At 33.2% G+C, this 19,861-nt stretch overlaps 1 protein-coding gene across 1 annotated transcript in view; it reads left to right on the top strand.

The window, feature by feature from the left end:
- The window catches only part of LOC106478303 (LIM/homeobox protein Awh-like), a 56,938-nt gene that overhangs the window by 28,881 nt on the left and 8,196 nt on the right, over nucleotides 1-19,861 (top strand). The window contains exon 3 of the mRNA XM_022381893.1: nucleotides 15,902-16,119. Coding sequence (XP_022237601.1) covers nucleotides 15,902-16,119 — 218 coding nt within the window. The remainder of the gene's footprint in view (nucleotides 1-15,901; nucleotides 16,120-19,861) is intronic.

Raw genomic sequence — 19,861 nt, 5'->3', positions numbered from 1 at the left:
AAAAACATTAATTACGACTATTGACGTTATTTTTGTCTACTAATTAAGAAGTTGTTTGGATGTGTAGTTTTTCATAAACCAACAAATACAGCCGGTTACAATACATTAGGATGAATTATTGACTATACGTTTTGCTCGTTTGTTGTTAAGTACAAGCTGCACAACGGTTTTTTCCTTTGCCCACCGCGGGTTCGATACCCCATTTTTTAATGCTATAAGCCCTTATATTTAACGCTGAGTCACTGGAGGAACGTTTTGGTGGCACTCTTGAGTCTATGAAAAAATATGTGAAGAAAATGTTCCGAAAAAAAAAAACGAGTAAAAATGTGTTTATATTTTTAAGGCAATGCTGAAAAAATTGTACGATTGGAAACTTTTCCTTAAAATGTAAAAATAGTCTTTTACAACCTATATCTACCATTTTCACCTGCATAAATCAACGGCGTTTTAATGTTTTAAATGCTGTATATGAATTCAAGCATTGGTTGTATTTTTTTAAAAAAGTCTACATATAAACTCAGGAGTGTTCTTATTTTTTTACTTTTAATACATAAACTCAAAGTTTTTAAAGATAGTTTATTAAAATCTGATTACATTTTATTCCCTCTACGAACACATTTTTGTAATTCTTCCAATCATTTTACTTCTTTGCTTCTGTATTCATTGTTATGGATATATACATAGCGCCTAAGCCATTACAATGTCTGTCGCATCCTATACAGCCTGATGAGCCCTATTACTTGCAAAAAACCACGCCGGCACTGAATATGGCAGAGGTAGTGTTGTTCATATATTATCATACACTCTCTTTTGTTTTTACTCACGGGTTCATAGAATTATTTGATTAAATATTTTTAATAAAAGTGCTGATATTTCTACAAATACTTGAAGATCACTTACAAACGTTATACAATTAAATTTACCAAAAACAGCTAAATAAGTAAATTTTATTATCACACTATTACAAGAGATGTAAAAAGTCCAAGCTGTTGAAGTTTAAGGTATTGGTATTTTTTAACATGTACGCCACTTTATTTGAAAAATGGGTTAAAACACTATAGTTTAGGCGTAGCCAACTCCAGCGAGAACGTAAAATACAGCTTATATGATTGATAGATACAATACAGCATAACACAAATCTAGTGGTCATCACCTTTGTTGTTTGGTTTGTTAATGTATGTGTATGTGTATGCTACATATTCTTTAATTTATGTTACATTTTGCTGTCATTTTAATCTCAAACTTCCGTCATTTAAGCCAATTGAAATTCCAAGGTAGAAGTGGAAAGAATGGTCAACAGTGACTAAAGTTGACCACTCAGGTTTGCTTTTAAAAACCTAAAAGTTCAATGACACTATTGATATTCGTTGTCCAATCCTATATTTCCTATAAACGTAGTCCATACCATAAAAACTTCCAATCCAAACAAGCCTACTCTGCCCGAATCTTCTCTGTAAACAAGACAAAGCCTCTTTTCAACCGTTACAGAGAAATTATTATTAATAATTATCACAATAAAATATTTATTAATACATATCATAAAATGTCAAACACATAAAATTTAAAGTTAATTATTAATATAAGAAGAACTAGAATAACATTCAAGTTCAAATATAAACTCAAGAACCAACTCAAAATAATGAAAGTTGATCTTAATATTAAAAGGTTAAAATTCAAGTTCTTCGTTTGTGGATTTTAATATATAAAAAGTTGATATTCTTAATGAAAACTCTTCATAAATACTGGGAGCGAAGAAGTATTTAAGACCCACTTTTTTATTTATAAAATACTGATTACTGACGCTCTTTTATTTTTACTAGTTTACTCATATAAACAGAACCAAAACAGCGCAAGTAAAATATTAATGCATCGAATTACAACAAAAACGTCTAATAAAACAGGCCTGCGAATTTAAACTTCATAAAAGTTGTTTTGAATTTTATAAAGAATTTTTCATACTTCAGCTACGCAGATTTCGAAAATAATATTAATTTTTTTCTATCACGTAAGGATGTTTTACAAATCGGGAAGAAAAAGTAACTCTTAGTTAGATCAAGTTATTATTTTGTTTACCACAATGAAAATGTTTTGTGATTATATTTCTTAACAAGCATACAAACAAACTGAAGAAAATAAAAGAATATTGATGTTAAACGAATATGCATCCTCATTCATGTTGATTTTTTTTTGTGTGAAATCTACGTCATTATATCTCAAACCTACGTGTTGTGGTCTTTCTTTTATGTATTGTGTTATCACGTTTTGTGAAAAATCTGTACGTGATGAAGAAAAATGGTTCGGATTCAGCGTGCAGGAATTACTGTCGAACATATACAAAAATTTCAAGGCAATAAAACCATCGCAGACCTGTGTAATATTTAATATATAAGATCCGTTATTAACTTAAATATTATATTCTGAGAATAAATCATGTTACCGATAGGACATAATTTATCCACATTTTTAGAAATAGCAACAACATCTGAACGATTATGTTCATTGTTAGCAAGGAAGATCAATTTCACTTTGTTCTTCAAAATTGTCTAAATTCTGATACTTTCTTTTCTGATACCTACTTAAATAGTCTTTCAGACATTTATTTCCTGAAATGTTCACGAGTCTTCTAACGACAGTAGTCTTCACTTTTGAAGCAGGTCAACATATAGTCATAACACATTCTTCTTCTACTTCATACTGTTTTTGAAGAAGTAGAATGTTGTTAATGATTAGGTATTACTATTAATCCTTCAAATTTTAAGTTCATGTCTTTAATCATTACTAGTTTTCAAAACAGTTCCTTTACAAGTTTCAATATATCTTTTTAACAGTCCCAGGGAGAACGTTACAAAAATCTACATAAAGATGAAAATTTGGTGGTTTTATAAAATATTTATTTACATCTTACAAATTGATAATCTGACGAGCAAATTCTGTTTCTAAAAAGTTTCTTTCATTTTCATTGTATTCAATAATACATTTTTTAACCTCCTCCTTGGCCCGGCATGGCCAGGTGGTTAGGGCGCTCGACTCGCAATCTGAGAATCGCGGGTTCGAATCCCAGCAAGCATGTTCGCCCTTTCAGCCGTGGGGGCGTTATAATGTGACGGTCAATCCCACTATTCGTTGGTAAAAGAGTAGCCCAAGAGTTAGCGGTGGATGGTGATGACTAGCTGCCTTCCCTCTAGTCGTACACTGCTAAATTAGGGACGGCTAGCGCAGATAACCCTCGTGTAGCTTTGCGCGAAATTCAAAACAAATAAACCTCCTCCTTTAAAAAATAGAATAAATTTTCTTTTGTGAAATCAAACTATTTTCTATGTGTGTGTTATCTGCTTGACGTAGCTATTTATACATAGCACAATACTATATATATACACAATATAAATTGAACTTCATTATTTTGCGTAATGTGCAATCTAACATACACGTTCGTCTAAATATGACGGCTATGATAAACATCCTTCCCTCCAACAATCTTAATCTATAGCTTAAAACTGATCATTTTACTATTGTAATCTTACTGGTTTTGTGTATATTTTTAGTGCAACAAATTATTCTTTAAAAAATTGGATAACAGGGAAAAGACGATAGTATTAAAACATTTTGTGAACAATCGATTGCCCTATCAGTATTTTACGTCGTGGATATGTGATATTTTTGTGAAAGTGGGATGATAAAAAGAAATAAATAGTGTGCCACTCAGGATGCTATCCGTTATTATTATTATTTGTTGAACATCAATCACAAATTATTAGTTATTGTGATGGTAGATCTTAAGAATTATCTGAATGCTGTATGGCCCCTAATGGGTTGTAATTTTTCTTACATGAGGGTCGCAGGTTGAATGTAGGCAGAAGAGAAGGAATAATCTTCAATGTCAAGAAAGAGGGTGGAATACAGAATTTTTGTTTGTTTTTCACTGTCTCCTGCACAACAAGAACACGATTTACCTGGTATCCCCGTCGATAATGTAACCGGTTTATAGTTTGAATGTTTCTGGTATCGTTTGTGTTTTTGTGTGATTTCATCATGACATCACTGACAACGCCTACTGGATCTAGAAAATGTGTGGTTGTATTAAAAGAAAAACCAAACTCTTAATCACCTTATAAATATGTCAGAGATTGGCTCCGATTGTTTGATATTTTCCTACAACATGTTAAATTAATGTTAAGTGACGCCCACTGGTGAATAATCAGTAGTGTGCTTTTAATTTCATTTGAAGCATTTTCCAAAAAAAAAAAAGTTTCCTTTGGTTTGTATTTCAAATAATTTATCATTGAATTTGTTCTTCTTCTTCTCAGTGTTCGTATTTTGCTGCAAAACACACACACACACAATAAACGAAAATACCTTGGTCTTCAGAAATTGAAATACCACTTTTGGGACCGCCTGGTGTTCTACGGTACAGGACTGAGAATGTTTGGTGACAAATCACCCGATGGAAGGTTTAGTAACTAGGGGATATTGGAGGAAATACGCGTGGTACTCAAACGGTAAAGATCCCTCGAGTTGACTTGATCCTTGAGGGAAGAAATTGATGGCATCGTAACTTAGATTAAGCGTGGTTAGTAAAATGTTTTCACACCTACACCTCTCGGCTTTCTGATGAACATACCCTGGAATAACGAACAGAGTTACATTACATCACATACCGATTGATTTAATCCTAAACGCTTAATCCGCCTGTCAGGAGGTAGAGAATGTGGAGATTAGCATATATTAAAGAAAATTGACGAGTTTTCCTTTAAAGCGGTTTAATAGATAAATGCATTAAGCTTTATTCAACAGTAAAATCTAATTGGCTATTCAAGAAACTAAGTTCAGTTTTTTATTCATAGTTTGATGCTGTATATCGTTCGCAATTACCCAGGAACGAGAGATATGTATATAACTAAGCAAATTAAATAAAAAGATTGGGGCAGCATTACGATCTCTAAAGAAAACGCATGCAATTTAAATGAATTGTGATTACCTGCTGCCAAACCTGAAAAAATTGTCTAACACCATAATCTGGCTGGAATATCTATTTGAACTAGACAGCTAAACTCTAACTGAACAAGATAAGATGGTTAGAACAGTGTATAATGAAGCCAATATTATATATATATGTTTATATACATGATTTTTTCTGGAATTATTGCTGTTAAATGTTTCTTTTATAAATAGATAGAATAATGAAAAACTGATCTAATCTAATTCAACTAATGTTTAAATTCGAAACAATTTCAAGTAATATAAGTACTTTTGATACATAATTTACTTACATAAATAGAATTATTTCACACAAACAATAAAAACGTTTATGTGTTGATGTTCTAGGCGTGTCCAGCAAGCAATAACAAAACAAGGTAATATTTTAGACTCAAAATGTTTTCTTATCATTAAATAAACAACTCAACAGACGTTTCGTAGGTTTGGATATATTTAACCAGCTTTAGGCTTCATTGCTTGAATCATCAACAGGTGAGCTTGCATTTACAATCGCATAGAATACTTATATGGAGCAGATATTAGCTCATCTGTTGATGACTCTGGCATTGGGGGGAAAGTTATGAATAAAGTTATACAAACAGGCAGGAAGTCCAGTCATATGCTTATTTAATATAAACAACAAAATACATAAAAAAAATTAAGGAAACTGCAAGGCAAGGAATCTTAGTTTCAATTTGGACCTACTGTAGCACTCCAGTACACTTATGTTATCAAGAACTATCAACGACATTAAAATCGATGTCAAGGGTATAGATGAAAGTGATTTCATTTGGAAAAATAAAAATACGCAGAAGTTGTAAATATCGTGTTACATATCGTATAAATAAATTTATAGGACTGAAAATGCCCCACCAGTGGCATAGCGGTATGTCTGCGGACTTTCAACGCTAGAATCCGGGTTTCGATACCCGTGGTGGTCAGATCACAGATAGCCCATTGTGTAGCCTTGTGCTTAATTACAAACAAACAAACAAGGACTGAAAATAATTAGATAAATTGGGTTCTTACTCGGTAATATAAACAAACACGCGGTCGTCACTTGTACAACATAATTTGATATGTATTCTCACTTAGGGATTTCAACAAGACAACAAGGTCATAATCTGACTTGGATTCTTACTTTGTGATATAAAAAAGTGCACAGGGTCGATGCTTAGACAATATAGTCGGCTTTAGATTATTGCATAATAACATAGACAAATAGAGTTTTCCCTTGCATATCGTTATCTTATTTCTGACATTGCTCCCTGATACACTCAAATACATGGGCATGTCACTTGGAAATCATACATGGATTTTAGTGATATAAAGAATTAGGTCACAACGTACTACTCCCACGAAATAATATGATTTGGATTTTTATTTTGTGACATGAACAAATCTAATCAAAAACACATCAGGCGTGAAACAAATGTGCGGCCCTAAAAGGATTCAGCGTGTGACTTAAAGGAATGAAATCAAAATTGGGGTCAAACTGGTACCTACACTTATATCATTGATAAGAATTTAAAGCAAATATTCATTCATTAGTTAGCCAGGCCGCGTTTTTTGTTCAACTTGGGGCATGATGGTGTGTACAACAAAATACTCGGCCTAGTTAACTAATGAATGAATATTTGCTGTAAAATTATTATCGATGCTATAAGTGTAGCTACCAGTTTGACCCCAATTTTGATTTCATTCCTTTAAGTCACACGCTGAATCCTTTTTTGGCCGTACCTTATTTTTCACACCTAAAATGTTTTTGATTAAATATCAGAACTTTATGTCAATACACACCAAAAACCACACCAATTAAGAAAGTGACACTCGATAGTAACCCACATTAGCTTTAGGATTGCAATTCTGTTATTCGGAACAGACCTTTACTTTAGAGAACCAACCAGATTATCTAAAATACATGGTGGTAGTTTTCCTCTCTGAAACATTGCTAATAACTTCCTTTATAGTAACGCCATAGAACCTAGATTAACAGTTTCTTGTCATCACCGTATACACTCGGTACAGTTGTTTCAAGCATCATTATTTACGCCAATTGCTTAAGCTAATATTACGTGACGCTAAACTCTCTCTAATTAGGAGAATTTCCTAAAATTTAACACATTTATGCTTATAAGTTGGCAATAAATAATAATAGTCCACCTTTATGATTATTTTGAAAACTTGAGCTAGAAACTGCTAATCTAGCTTGCTTGCCCTAACCAATACTTGTGTATCTACATGTGCTTTCACCCTATAGTTTTGCTGCTCTTAATCAACCGTCTTTAATCCGAATAACAAAAAACTAAAAACGGTCTACCTTTACTATAAGGTAAAGCTGTAATAAAGATATTAGACTGATAGCTCACGTGACTTTTTGCGTGCGCAAAAATATTTGTCAAAATTGAACGGTTTTTGTTGAATGACTTTGCACATATGACCTACATTTAGACCAAATTTGACACCTAATTGTAGGTTGTAAATATCTATTAGTGCACCTAATTTGAAAAACATCCATGAAAGTTAAGTATGTTTTTGCTATCAAATAAATGTTTCGTACTTTCGGTGCAGCCCCCCCCCCAGTAGCACAGCGGTATGTCTGCGGACTTACAACGCTAGAAACCGGGTTTCGATACCCGTGATGGGCAGAGCACAGATAGCCCATTGTGTAGATTTGTGCTTACTTCCAAAAACAATAAACAATAAATAAACGTTCGGTGCAAAGAAAAAAATAGTAAGAAATTCACTCACAATTGGATATTTTGTATCTCGTGTACTTCTTAATAGATTGCCTTGGAATTTCGTATGTGAAATAAGGGTCCACTAGCATTGAAAATATGTGATGGTTTGAATTACCACAGTCCGAACAACAGAAAGTTGAAAACTGCTTAACTATCACTCCTGTTAATAACACACAATATGTCCTGCAGGTTGTTTTGACCGCATGACACACGACCACGTGTCTTGATCAGAGCCGTTTCATCATCAACTGTCTCAATCGTAACAGTTTTATACTGTTGCAATATCATACAATCGACACTTTTATTCAATTTTTTTTTCAGTGTGTTAATTCTGACACTATTTAGTGGATGTGAAAATTGGGTGTAGTACAGTTTATTATTGTAAAAAATTACATATATACTTTCATTTTAAAATACGGTTGATTATTATGAATTTATCAAAAGGACAAAAAACCAGCTCTACTTTTCTCACGGGTACAAAATAGACTTTGTTCAAATTACTTGCGATCCCAGGACTGACTACTTATCACAAGAAAAGCAGATCTGTTGTAACAGAATAAGACTTAAATACACTAGGGAACGGTAAAAATTACAAAAGTCGGTAATCAGAGCAGTTATATGTGAACCATATAAACTGGAAGGTCAACATAACTTGCTGTTCATTATATGACCTTTGTAGGTTTGTAGTTCTAATTATATGTTCGCACGCAGTCCCAGAGCAGAATACTAGGGACATGCAGCCGTTTTGGCCAAGGGTCTGTAAGCAGAAATACTAAACTTCAAAATTTACTTTAAAAACTTCAAGTTAAAAGCAGAGAGCGAAAATGTAGTTTTACTTGGTGATCCAAGAAAACGTTTAGTGATTCGTGATTTATACAGGATGTTTTTTTTTTTCAATAACATGAAATGATTGAAAATCTGTAGGTATACCGATATTTTAAACAAGGCTAGTAATTCCACAGTATTGTAGCCTTTATGTTTTTTTTTCTTTTTCTTACTGTACAACAAGAATGCTTAAAATTGTTAATGAATTATAGATTATAATATTTAATGAGTAATATGTTTACTCCGAAAGCTTGTACTTGTGTTTGATAAAAACTGAATATTTGTTTAAGACAACACTGTACGGCTATGGATAAAACTATTACGTATATACACTAAAACTAAGAACTTATAACCATGGGTGGGACAGTTCGAACTGACACCCGAAAACCAGACAGGTTCTATTATAAGTTTGACTAATGCACGAAACTTTACACAAAATATAACTGTATGTGCTATATACTCCCAGTGACACAGCAGCAAGTCTGTAGGCTTATAACGCTCCTCGTCGTGGGCAGAGCACAGATAGCCCATTGTGTAGCTTTGTACATAACAAGAAACAAATAAAGGTATTATATATATATAGTTTTCGTCTTCTGACAAGGCAAGACAGCTAACTCCAGCTTAATAAAACGTAATTGATTAAGTTATATATTTCAAACCTAATAAATTTAGGCAGTAATAGCAAGTCTCCGATATATTCCTCATCGACTGTTTATTTACTCCAGCCCCATACTGGGCTAGTTTTAAACCTGAAATTACCAGTGAGATACGTGGGCTTTTCAAAAAAAATTTTTCTGAATTATTTGTGAACCAAGTTGCTTGTGACTCACGCAACAAATGTAAACAACAATGTCATTAATATTGCAATTAATCCTATCAATTGTGGTACAAATGCTACAAATTTATCGCTCTTATTCAACTGTTTTCGATTCACTAGAGGCTATATACTGAACACCTTTTGATGCCTAAGTACTATTAAACCTCAGTGGTAGTTTTCTATTTTGTAGTTCTCAAATTCTCTGAAAGTTTAGTTTGAAAGTTCTATTTCTCAAATAATGTTGAATTTGTACCTTTTTTTTCGCAGGAGTAAGGTGTCACAATACTAAGATAACGTTTTGGACTGAGTTTCTTCAGAAAGCGTGTGGTGCTTCAAATTTGCCATTTAGAATTTTTTTTTTAATCTTTGGTTGTGTTTTATACCTGTTCATTTCGATAACTTGAGCAATAGACGTCATTCTAGAGCACTTATCCATGAAGTTTTTTTTCCCTCTTTAACTTTCATACTAAGTGTTATTTTTTGGATGTGAAATACTTTCTTGATTATTTTGTATATTAAGGGTGTTCGATGGAAGTCCCCGGCGGATCAGCGGTAAGCTTACAGACGTTTAACGCTAAAATCTGGGGTTCGATTCCCTCAGTGGTAAGAGCGCATATAGCCTATTGTGTAGTTATGTATTACAAAATCGCTTGATAAAATAGAAAATTTTCAATAAACTATTTTTTTTTTTGGAAAGAAGCCATGTATTATATTTAAATATTGACACAAATATGCGTGTGGATTACGAATACATACAAAAATTAATTTAATTTGAAGATTTATCTATAAACTTTGACCTTTTCAGTCTTTCTTTCACAAGCGTCTTTTAAATATGTGTTATTGGATACAATGGTGTGGAAGGAGTTCGGTAATTAAAAAAACTTTAAAAAAACTAATATTTGCCTAACTTCATATAAACGGCTCACCACAAAAAGGCCATATAATGCTGATTTGATTTTATTGATTCGGAAACTATTGAGTTACTTTCCATTCAATTTAAATAAGCGTGCATGGAAGAAGTTCTCAGTCAGAATACTAGTTACTGTAATTCAAGTAGAATATTTCTAATGTTAAATTACCTCATTAGTGCAGCCTCCACTTTCTGCTATTTTGTGAAAAACTCTTAAATCGAAGAAATATCTTTCTATGTTTTGTTACAAGTATCATACAATTACGATCCTGTATTATGCAAATATGAACCTAAGTAATGTCTAGTTCACGCGTGCGAACCAGTGCGTTTGCGAATAAAAAAGAACGAGACAAAAACTTGCACGTTCAACTGCATATACTTCCCGTAACGCTTGCTAAACCGTTATTTATGAGGAAAATGACATAGGTTATTCGTCATTTAATGCCACACACATTCTCGAGCGTTGTGAAAGCTGGGTCAGATTTTAAAACCTATTTTACAGTGTTTTAGTTAAAGTTTTTGTTTCATTCATTTCATGGCATGCCAAGCAGATTTTCACAACTGATTGAACACACAGACAGAGCAATGATTAATTGAATAACATAAAGAAAGCTGTAAAAAACACAGTTTGAGTTACTATATAATATAGACACGTGAGTGAAGCAGTCCACCTTCAGATTCTGTGTGTTACTCCAATTGAATAAACTGCTGCTCTAGAAATTTATACTGATTCTAACTGACCCTATCCAGCACATTGACTTACGTCAAATGCACTTACACTCTGACGTCACATACACACGGCAGAATATCTGGCTTCCAGCAAGAGCAGCAGATTCCATTAACCAGAAGTATGCTGTCTTTCTTCAAATTTCTAAATTTAATTTCTAGCCCCTGGTTGCGGTCGTACAAGTGAAGCATGTCATAATCGTTAGGAAACAGGAAAGGGATGGCACGCGCTACGCTTGATTCGATGATGGTAGTCTAACAGGTCGATTGTTTCCTACATAACCACAAACATCACGTGAACATAACGCAAAGGTCTTAATAAGTCTGCGTTCGCGGAATGAATTTAATTAAATGATAATTAACTTTCTGTAAAGCTCTCGAAATCACGGTAATAAATTTCTGCAAAATATAAAAATCATTAAAACACTCGTTTTTTATTGTTTGTTGTTACTAAAACTAGTTTGTGAGAAACAGAGTTATCCACAGTGGGTCAGAGGTGAGTTTTACGGACGTATATGGTTAAAGTCCGGGGTTTGATTCCCCTATGGTGGACAGAGTATAGTTTTGCACTAAACAGCAACAAAAAAGAGTAAAAACAGGGTTTATAATATTTTGAAGTAAATAAGATGTTCATTGTCTTCATTAACGGTTGGTGGCTTGAAAGGAATATTATCTATATATAAATAATTCGTTTTATCGGATAGACCACTACGAGTTGATAAAACTAGAATGCGCATGATGTGTCCAAAATTGGGTTTTACTTGATAGTCGCCGGGTAATTATTATTGTTTTATCCACAGAAGAAGATGGGACTCTAAGTGAATTGCCCCAACAACGAGTTGGGTAAAAAGTAGGTTTATATTTATATTTGCCCATTGCCAAAGGAATTTATTTGTTCTATATTGATATCAGTAGCGTAAATATTGATGTGAAAATGGCAATAAGTTGATAGCAGAAAATAATAACAATAGCTCGTATTCCACGTTAACAAACACAAACATAACTTAGGATAAAATAATAATAAAATCGAACAAAACAGTAAAAAGGTAGACGATGCCGTATTTTTTGTTTGTTTGTAATTAAGCAGAAAGATACACAATAGGCTATCTGTGCTCTGCCCACCACAGGTATCAAAACCAGGATTCTAGCATTGTAAGTCCGCATACATATTGCTGTGCCACTGGGGGCTCTGTGAGAAACGTTTGAGGATTATTTATTTAACTCTATAATAAAATATGACTTGCAGTAATATGTGTTATTTCATATAGCAGAAGAGTAAGTGTTTAGGATATTTACAAAAGATATAAACTCTGAAACCAGTAAGAACATATCTAAGCTTTTTCAAATCTTACATTAATCGATATGGTTAAATAACACAAGTTGGAAGGCCTAGGAAATCGTATTGTAAAATACACAAACATTTATTTTGTAAGGGGCACAAAAAATAAAAATAACGAAGGAAAACAATACATGTTTTACTGGGCCAACAAAGGTTATATATGCATTTGTTAGTATATCACATACAAAAAATAAAGATACGAAACGCTATAACCCAAGTACCTTCGAAATGTTGACCTTTCTTCTACAGTTTGCCCCTAAAGAAGATAGACCCACCTTTTGAAAGCGATCGAGATATAAGCTATAGCGCTTCGTATCTTTTCGTTAAATTGATTTCTTGAATTTACGTGTTTTCCTAACATCATGAATATACAAAACATATACCGCCTTGATAGATTACTGAAACGTCTTATCGTCAAGAGGAAATTGCAGATATCCTTGTAAGGAAGTCTCCGAGTGTTTTGTTTGTTTGTTGTTAAGCGTAAAGCTACACAATAGGCTATATGTGCTGTGCCCACCACGAGTATTGAAACCCAGTTTTTAGCGTTATAAGTCCGCAGACTAAACACTGAGCGATTAACAATAAACGTGCAGTATTTACAAATGATACATCGAACGGGACCCGGCATGGCCAGGTGGTTAGGGCGCTCGACTCGCAATCTGAGGGTCGAGGATTCGAATCCCCATCCCACCAAACATGCTCGCCCTTTCATCCGTGGGGGTGTTATAATATGACGTTCAATCCCACTATTATTTAGTAAAAGACTAGCCCAAGAGTTGGCGGTGGGTGATGATGACTAGCTGCCTTCCCTCTAGTCTTACACTACTAAATTAGGGACGGCTAGCATAGCCCTCGTGTAGGTTTGCGCGAAATTCACAACAAACAAACTAACAATACATCGAACATAGAATATAACCTGAAGTCTATTAATCCAAATGCCATTTTTCGATGCCACAGTGAAATAAGAACTAATGTAATATCTTATAAATTACTTTCCTGTCAAAAATTAGAAAAAACCAAAGACCATCTCTCTGGTCAAGTAAAGTTATCTATTATTGCAGTGTTTCCGGGATTATTCTAACTCACAGGTTTCAAACATCCATACCGTTACAACTAAAACATATACACGGTTTTATGATTACACGTAACATAATATTTATTTGTAAACATTATTTATTCGTTCACTTAACCAGAGGATCTTGAATTCAATTATCATTTAGTGTAAGACAATGAATTGGTTTTTATAAATGAGTACAAGTTATTCAAAGATGACTTATTGCAAAAAAAGCTTTCCTGTGTTTAGAACAAGCGTTATTCTTAACAATTGCTATATTTAATAAGATGAATATCTTGTAAATTCTGAATTGTTTTTTTATGTTATTAGCTCATAGTTAATAACCGTAACATGTTATGCAAGCGTTTATCCCCAAATCACCTTGTTCTGTCACCTTTATCCCCAGCTCATCATGCCCTATTAAATAGATAGTTTCACGTAATATCATTTTCTTTTTATTCTTCATTTATTTTTAGTTCAGCAATTTTTTATCACATTTTGTAAGAATAGAAAACTGTACGCTAATTCTTTATCACATTTTATCTGAGTAGAAAACTGTATCATAATTTTTTATCACATTTTGTATGAGTAGAAAACTGTATGCTAATTTTTTATTATATTTTGTATGAGTAGAAAAATGTGTGCTATCTTGTGCTTACGCAGATGTTATCACATGATTAATAATATTCAAATATTCAGGATTCTGTTTACATGCGGGATATAACTTGAATATATTTGATTGTTTAAATCTTACTTAATTACGCATAATGAAATGATTATGTCACCTATTAACTTGTGAGTAGCTGTTGAAAGTTGAGGATTCTTTAAGGCATAGAAGTATAGTATATTTTTTATATATTTCAAAGTTAGGGACTTTATTCATAGTGTATGAAGACAAAGACAGGTTATTCTCAAGAAGATAAGTTTCGTATTTTTATAGCTTGATAAGGACGCACACACACACGCATATTGATTCTGAGAGGTTAAGATCAATGTGCTTTTTTGAAGCATAAAAATATTTAAGATTTACAATCTTTGATTGTCTTGTTGTTTGAAATATGTAGTTTAAATTATCTGACGTTCTTGTAAATATCGCACCTGGGAAATATGGATGCAGTGTGTTCTCTGAAATAATTCAGAGGCTTCATCTTTTAAAATGAAATATGACTGGAAACGTTGTTAAACAGCGCATTTTTTTTAGGTCCATTGTAGCTTACCAACGTTTTTCTTACCGAAAACCCGTAATGGAGTTGTTAAGTGTGAAGTGATAAAACATTCTTTGTCGACTGTTATGGTTAAACATGGGACTGGCTAGAGGTGGTGTGCTCGGATTGTGAATCTTAGTATTCATGACTCGCTTCGAGATACCGCAAAAATGCGCTCTGCACCTTAGGGTTGTGGGTGCGATCTATGAGTGATATGAAATCCCACTATTCTATTAGGCAAAAGGAGCCCACGAGTTAGCGGTGGGTGCTGCTGACTATATGCCTTTCCTATAATTATCACCTCAAAATTAGAGACGCTTATGTGCAGATTTTTATAGATTACGTTTAAAACCCAAACAAAACACACATATTTTTAGATATGTCAGCTTAGTATGCTGGCTAAACCTCGTAAGATATCATTTGGATTATGGCCGAAAATATCAATAAGAGCGAACGTACCCAGTTGGTGAAGCAATTTAATGAAATCATCACAAGTTTTTGTTTTATGATCAATAAAAGTAAAACGGCAACAGCAACGAACACTTGACGCTTGTGAGGCGGCAACAAACATTTAATACTTCAACGTTTCGGAATATACAGTTAATCATCATTAAACTTCGATTCCCTTCTAATGAATCTGTTGGAAGTTTTAGTTTTCTTGTTTTATTTTTATTTTATGAAATTATATATCCTGATTAAAGCATTATATAAAGTTAGATACATTATTTAATAAGTTATTATCTTTTAGTTTTCATGCATGTAGTTAGCTTGCTTTGATCAGAATGTATTGATAATTACATACCATCTGAGTTAAAAAACATATATATGTATATAAATATATGTAAGTGTACTTTGTAGATGTTTAAAGTAATTTTGCAAATGCTTAATTTATGTTCCCCTAATTGTTCTTAGTTATTCTTTGCAAACAGTAGGAGTAAATATAAAAAAACTAAACAATATATAAGGAAAGTATATTTTTGTCGTACATTTAATTAGCGAAAAATAATGTACAAGAATAATATTATGATGTTGTGTGATTAATAACTTCAACATAAACGTAGTATTGTTTATAAATATATAAATAGAACTAAGCCAGCTTTTAACCCATTGCTAAATATTTTAATTTCTTAGTCGATAGTTTCCAAAATAATTGCGTAAATACCATGTAATTAAATGTAATACAAATGTGTTCGTGGATCTATACAATTTTCTGACCGCTTAGTAGTTTCAGTGTTATTTTAAGAGCTTAAAAAGATGCATATTCAAACGTTATATGCTACAGTCTTCTTAGGAATATATGTTTTATTTAGGGAATTCGGAGCGAAATGTTGTAAGTGCAGCAGAACAATTCAGCCAACAGACTGGGTTCGGAGGGCCCGTGATCTGGTTTATCACTTGGCATGTTTTGCCTGTGATTCTTGTCAAAGGCAGTTGTCGACGGGAGAAGAGTTTGCTTTGTATGACAGCAGAGTTCTTTGTAAAACTCACTACTTTGAGTTTCTTGACGGAGACAACGGTTCGAACGATGGTAAGTGAAACTCACGGGTCTGTGGCATGATTCAATAGTTTGAATGATGGCAAGTGAAGTGGATGGATCTGCGACACGATTCAACGGTTCGAACTATGGTAAGTGAAACGAAAGGCTTTGTAGCACGATTCAACGGTTCGAATAAAGGTAAGTGAAACTCACGGTCTGTGGCATGATTCAATAGTTTGAACGATGACAAGTGGATGGATCTGCGACACGATTCAACGGTTCGAACTATGGTAAGTGAAACGAAAGGCTTTGAAGCACGATTCAACGGTTCGAATAAAGGTAAGTGAAACTCACGGGTCTGTGGCATGATTCAATAGTTTGAACGATGGCAAGTGAAGTGGATGGATCTACGACACGATTCAACGGTTCGAACTATGGTAAGTGAAACGAAAGGCTTTGTAGCACGATTCAACGGTTCGAACTATGGTAAGTGAAACGAAAGGCTTTGTTGCACGATTCAACGGTTCGAATAAATGTAAGTGGGTCTTTGGCACGATTTATATTTTGGAAGCATAAAAAATAACCATATCCAAGTATAAAATAGAATACATTCAGCAACAATAAATCAGGTATTAGGCTTTTGCAAAGTCTATTTGTTACACTATATTTGAGCATATACTAAATATAGGCATAACTGGGAATTTCTAACTGGCTAGTTTTAATAAGTATATTTTGAGAAACTAAGTGCCTTTAGAGAGCGACGTGCTGAATGGAGCCTTTTTCACAGTTGGAAAAAATAAAAACACTCCGATAATTCGAAAGAAAAGAATAGTAATTTACGTCAGCATTTGAAGACTAGTGAGTTAACAAATAATCAAACTAACTCCGAAAATAGGAATATTAAATTTTGACTTTTTGTTGACATGTTTTTTTTTCAGCTAGTTTTTGCACCTCATAACTTATAACAATAGAGTTCTGAAAATTCTCCGGTGAATTAATATTTCTAAATATATATATATATATATTCAATAGAAATTGCTAAAGATGAATATAAGTTAAGTGAAAAAGTAAACAAGCTGAGATTTATTTTACGTACATGTTTTTAAGTATTATCTGCCCTGCGTGTTTGACCAATAGATATCTTCTTCACACTAATAATTTGTGTATATTTTTAAAGACCTTTTGCTGTATTAGTTAAGTTTTCTAAAGGATAATCAGATGTACAACGTAAAGTTTAAAACGTTATACTACACTGGGCATGGTAGCTGAATGCCCATTTTTTATAATTCATTATGCATTTGAAGCATAGGAGCTCCTTATTGAACTTAATGTGACACTTTCTACAAAACTAGGTAATACTTAGTTTAGAAATCAATTCATTTAAAACAGCGATTTGCCATTACGACTTCCACACAAATGGAATTTTTTATGGGTCGGTTTACCAATGTACCCCGTTTGAACAGCGATAAGTTTATTGATTTACAACGCTAAAATCCGGGATTTGATTCCTCACAGTGGGCAGAACGCGGATAGCCCATTCTGTAACTTTGCACTAAGACAACGTCAGCAACCTTTACATATAACCCCGATGAATTCGTGATGACCTATAATGTGGTTAAGGTTGTTGAAGCTTACTGTATCACGTAAATAAGTTTCTGGTATAGCTACATTATGTCACTGACATTTTCAAAAATGATAAATAATATAAAAGTCTAAAGTTATGAAGTGTTTTTATATATTTTATTTTGCTGTTATATATCACGTAACGTTTAAAACATAAACAAAGGTACTAGCTCCAATTTTGAGTGCCTTTATCTAAAGCATACAAGTACATTCACTTGCAAAATCGGTACCTTTTCTAAATGCAGGTAATAGAAAATGCACATTGAGACTATTAATTCCAAGACAACATTGTTTTAATATTAATCTTCCCATAATATCATCTTTTATGCCAAATATTCCATTCATCATACTTGCGTTAATTGACTTATCAATCTTTATTATACTTCAACACTTCAAACAAAGTTGGAAATTGAATGGGTCGTGAAATTAAGAAAATACGAATTATTTTAAAAGAGACCCTTAACATGAAACCTTCACAACATTTTAAAATAACAACAGTTAGTAAACTTTTTTATAACTACTTCTTGAACTTGATTCAGACAATCTATTAGCTAAAACGAAATGAATCTCAGAATGAGAAGAATGGTTCGTACATGTTTTAGTCATGCTGCAACAGTGAATATAAGAAGTCGGTGAAATAAACATACAAAAAAAAAGAGCTTACATTGACCAACACCTTTTTTTTTTTTTCTTTCGCTGTTGTTGAAAATGAGAAAAATGAAAGCGTAGTTTCCAAATATGCTTATTCTAAAAATATTCCTGCCAAAAATATTATATATTACAAAATTAGGTATAGGAAAAGTTTTCCAACGTTAAGTATGAGTACGATCACGTGTTTAACAGTTGAAACTATTTCATTTCTGCAGTCGAATATTAACATCTGAAAACATGCGTTTCATTAAGGCCCTTTAATATTAACAGAACACCATATCTCAAAACAACGGGAAGAAAATGTGGTTTTAACGGCTGTATAAGTTTAACAGCCCCCCGGTGGCACAGCGGACTTACAACGCTAGTAACCAGGTTTCGATGCCCTTGGTGGGCAGAGCACAGATAGCCCTTTGTGTAGCTTTGTTTATAACTACTAACAAATAAATTGAACACATTAACTGTCTTAACAGCAAAAAAAAAAAGAAAAAAAACGTCTTGTACTTCCATCTTGGTGGGAATATTTTCCAAGTTCTATTTTAGCACAGTAGGTATCCGGAAAATTATATGATTTAAAATGATATTGTGTGGAGTGTGGTAATTAAGTTCGCTGATGTCCAATTGAAAAACCATAAAGTATCTGCAAAACACAGATCTGTCATCCAACTGGTTGGTTTTATTTTTCTCTCTCGTTTGGTTGCTGGGATTAACAAGAGCAAGAGCACGAGTTTAAAAAAGATGCAGATATGTTGAAATACCTATGATCTGTCTGTATAGTCAAAAACAGCCCGAGGAATGATAGAGACAAACTATCATAGACACAGTGAATTTGCACGTGTGATGATAGAAACAGCTGTTGAATGCTATGATGTGGTCTATAGTGTTACAGCTGGGTAGGAATATAATCCGGGCCATAATTCTCTAAGCTTTCTGAAAACGTAATCCAAAACAGAATATTGAGCAGATTCTCAGAAAATGTGTTATGTAATCAAAATCTGCTTATTCTACCAATTCCATATCTGTCTTGCAAATCTTCGAATACACACGAGAACATATAGTTTGGAAGAAGACAGGAACTCAGACACGGTGCCACATGTAGAAGAGAAAAACTCCTGAGGATACAGGGTTCCTCCCTTTTTCAATATCATATGTGTTAAACATCATGTACTTGGTGAAGCTAAACAGGTTAAGATTCCGCTGATGAGAGTGATACTTTGATGCACAACACTAAATCACAATACCTTAGAACTATTCTAGTGATAAGGTTTGTTTCAGATACATATCGTGTTGTAAACAAACAGCTGATAGTGATATTTTAACAGCCCATTCTACCATCTCTCTTCATATCAACAAATGTATATATTGATGAATTTCTCAATGAGTATATCTATGCTATTTGAGAAATAACTAACAAAGAACATACGTATATTTATATGTATATAAATACATACTCTGATAACGAACCGTTTATGTTCATCATCATAAAAATTACTAACCAGTAAGGATATGTAGATCTAATATT

The sequence above is a fragment of the Limulus polyphemus genome, unplaced genomic scaffold (genome assembly GCF_000517525.1).
Source record: "Limulus polyphemus unplaced genomic scaffold, Limulus_polyphemus-2.1.2 Scaffold198, whole genome shotgun sequence".
Classification (NCBI taxonomy): domain Eukaryota; kingdom Metazoa; phylum Arthropoda; class Merostomata; order Xiphosura; family Limulidae; genus Limulus; species Limulus polyphemus.
Note: the sequence above shows the minus strand (reverse complement) of the source record. Positions and strands in the feature narration are given on the sequence as shown.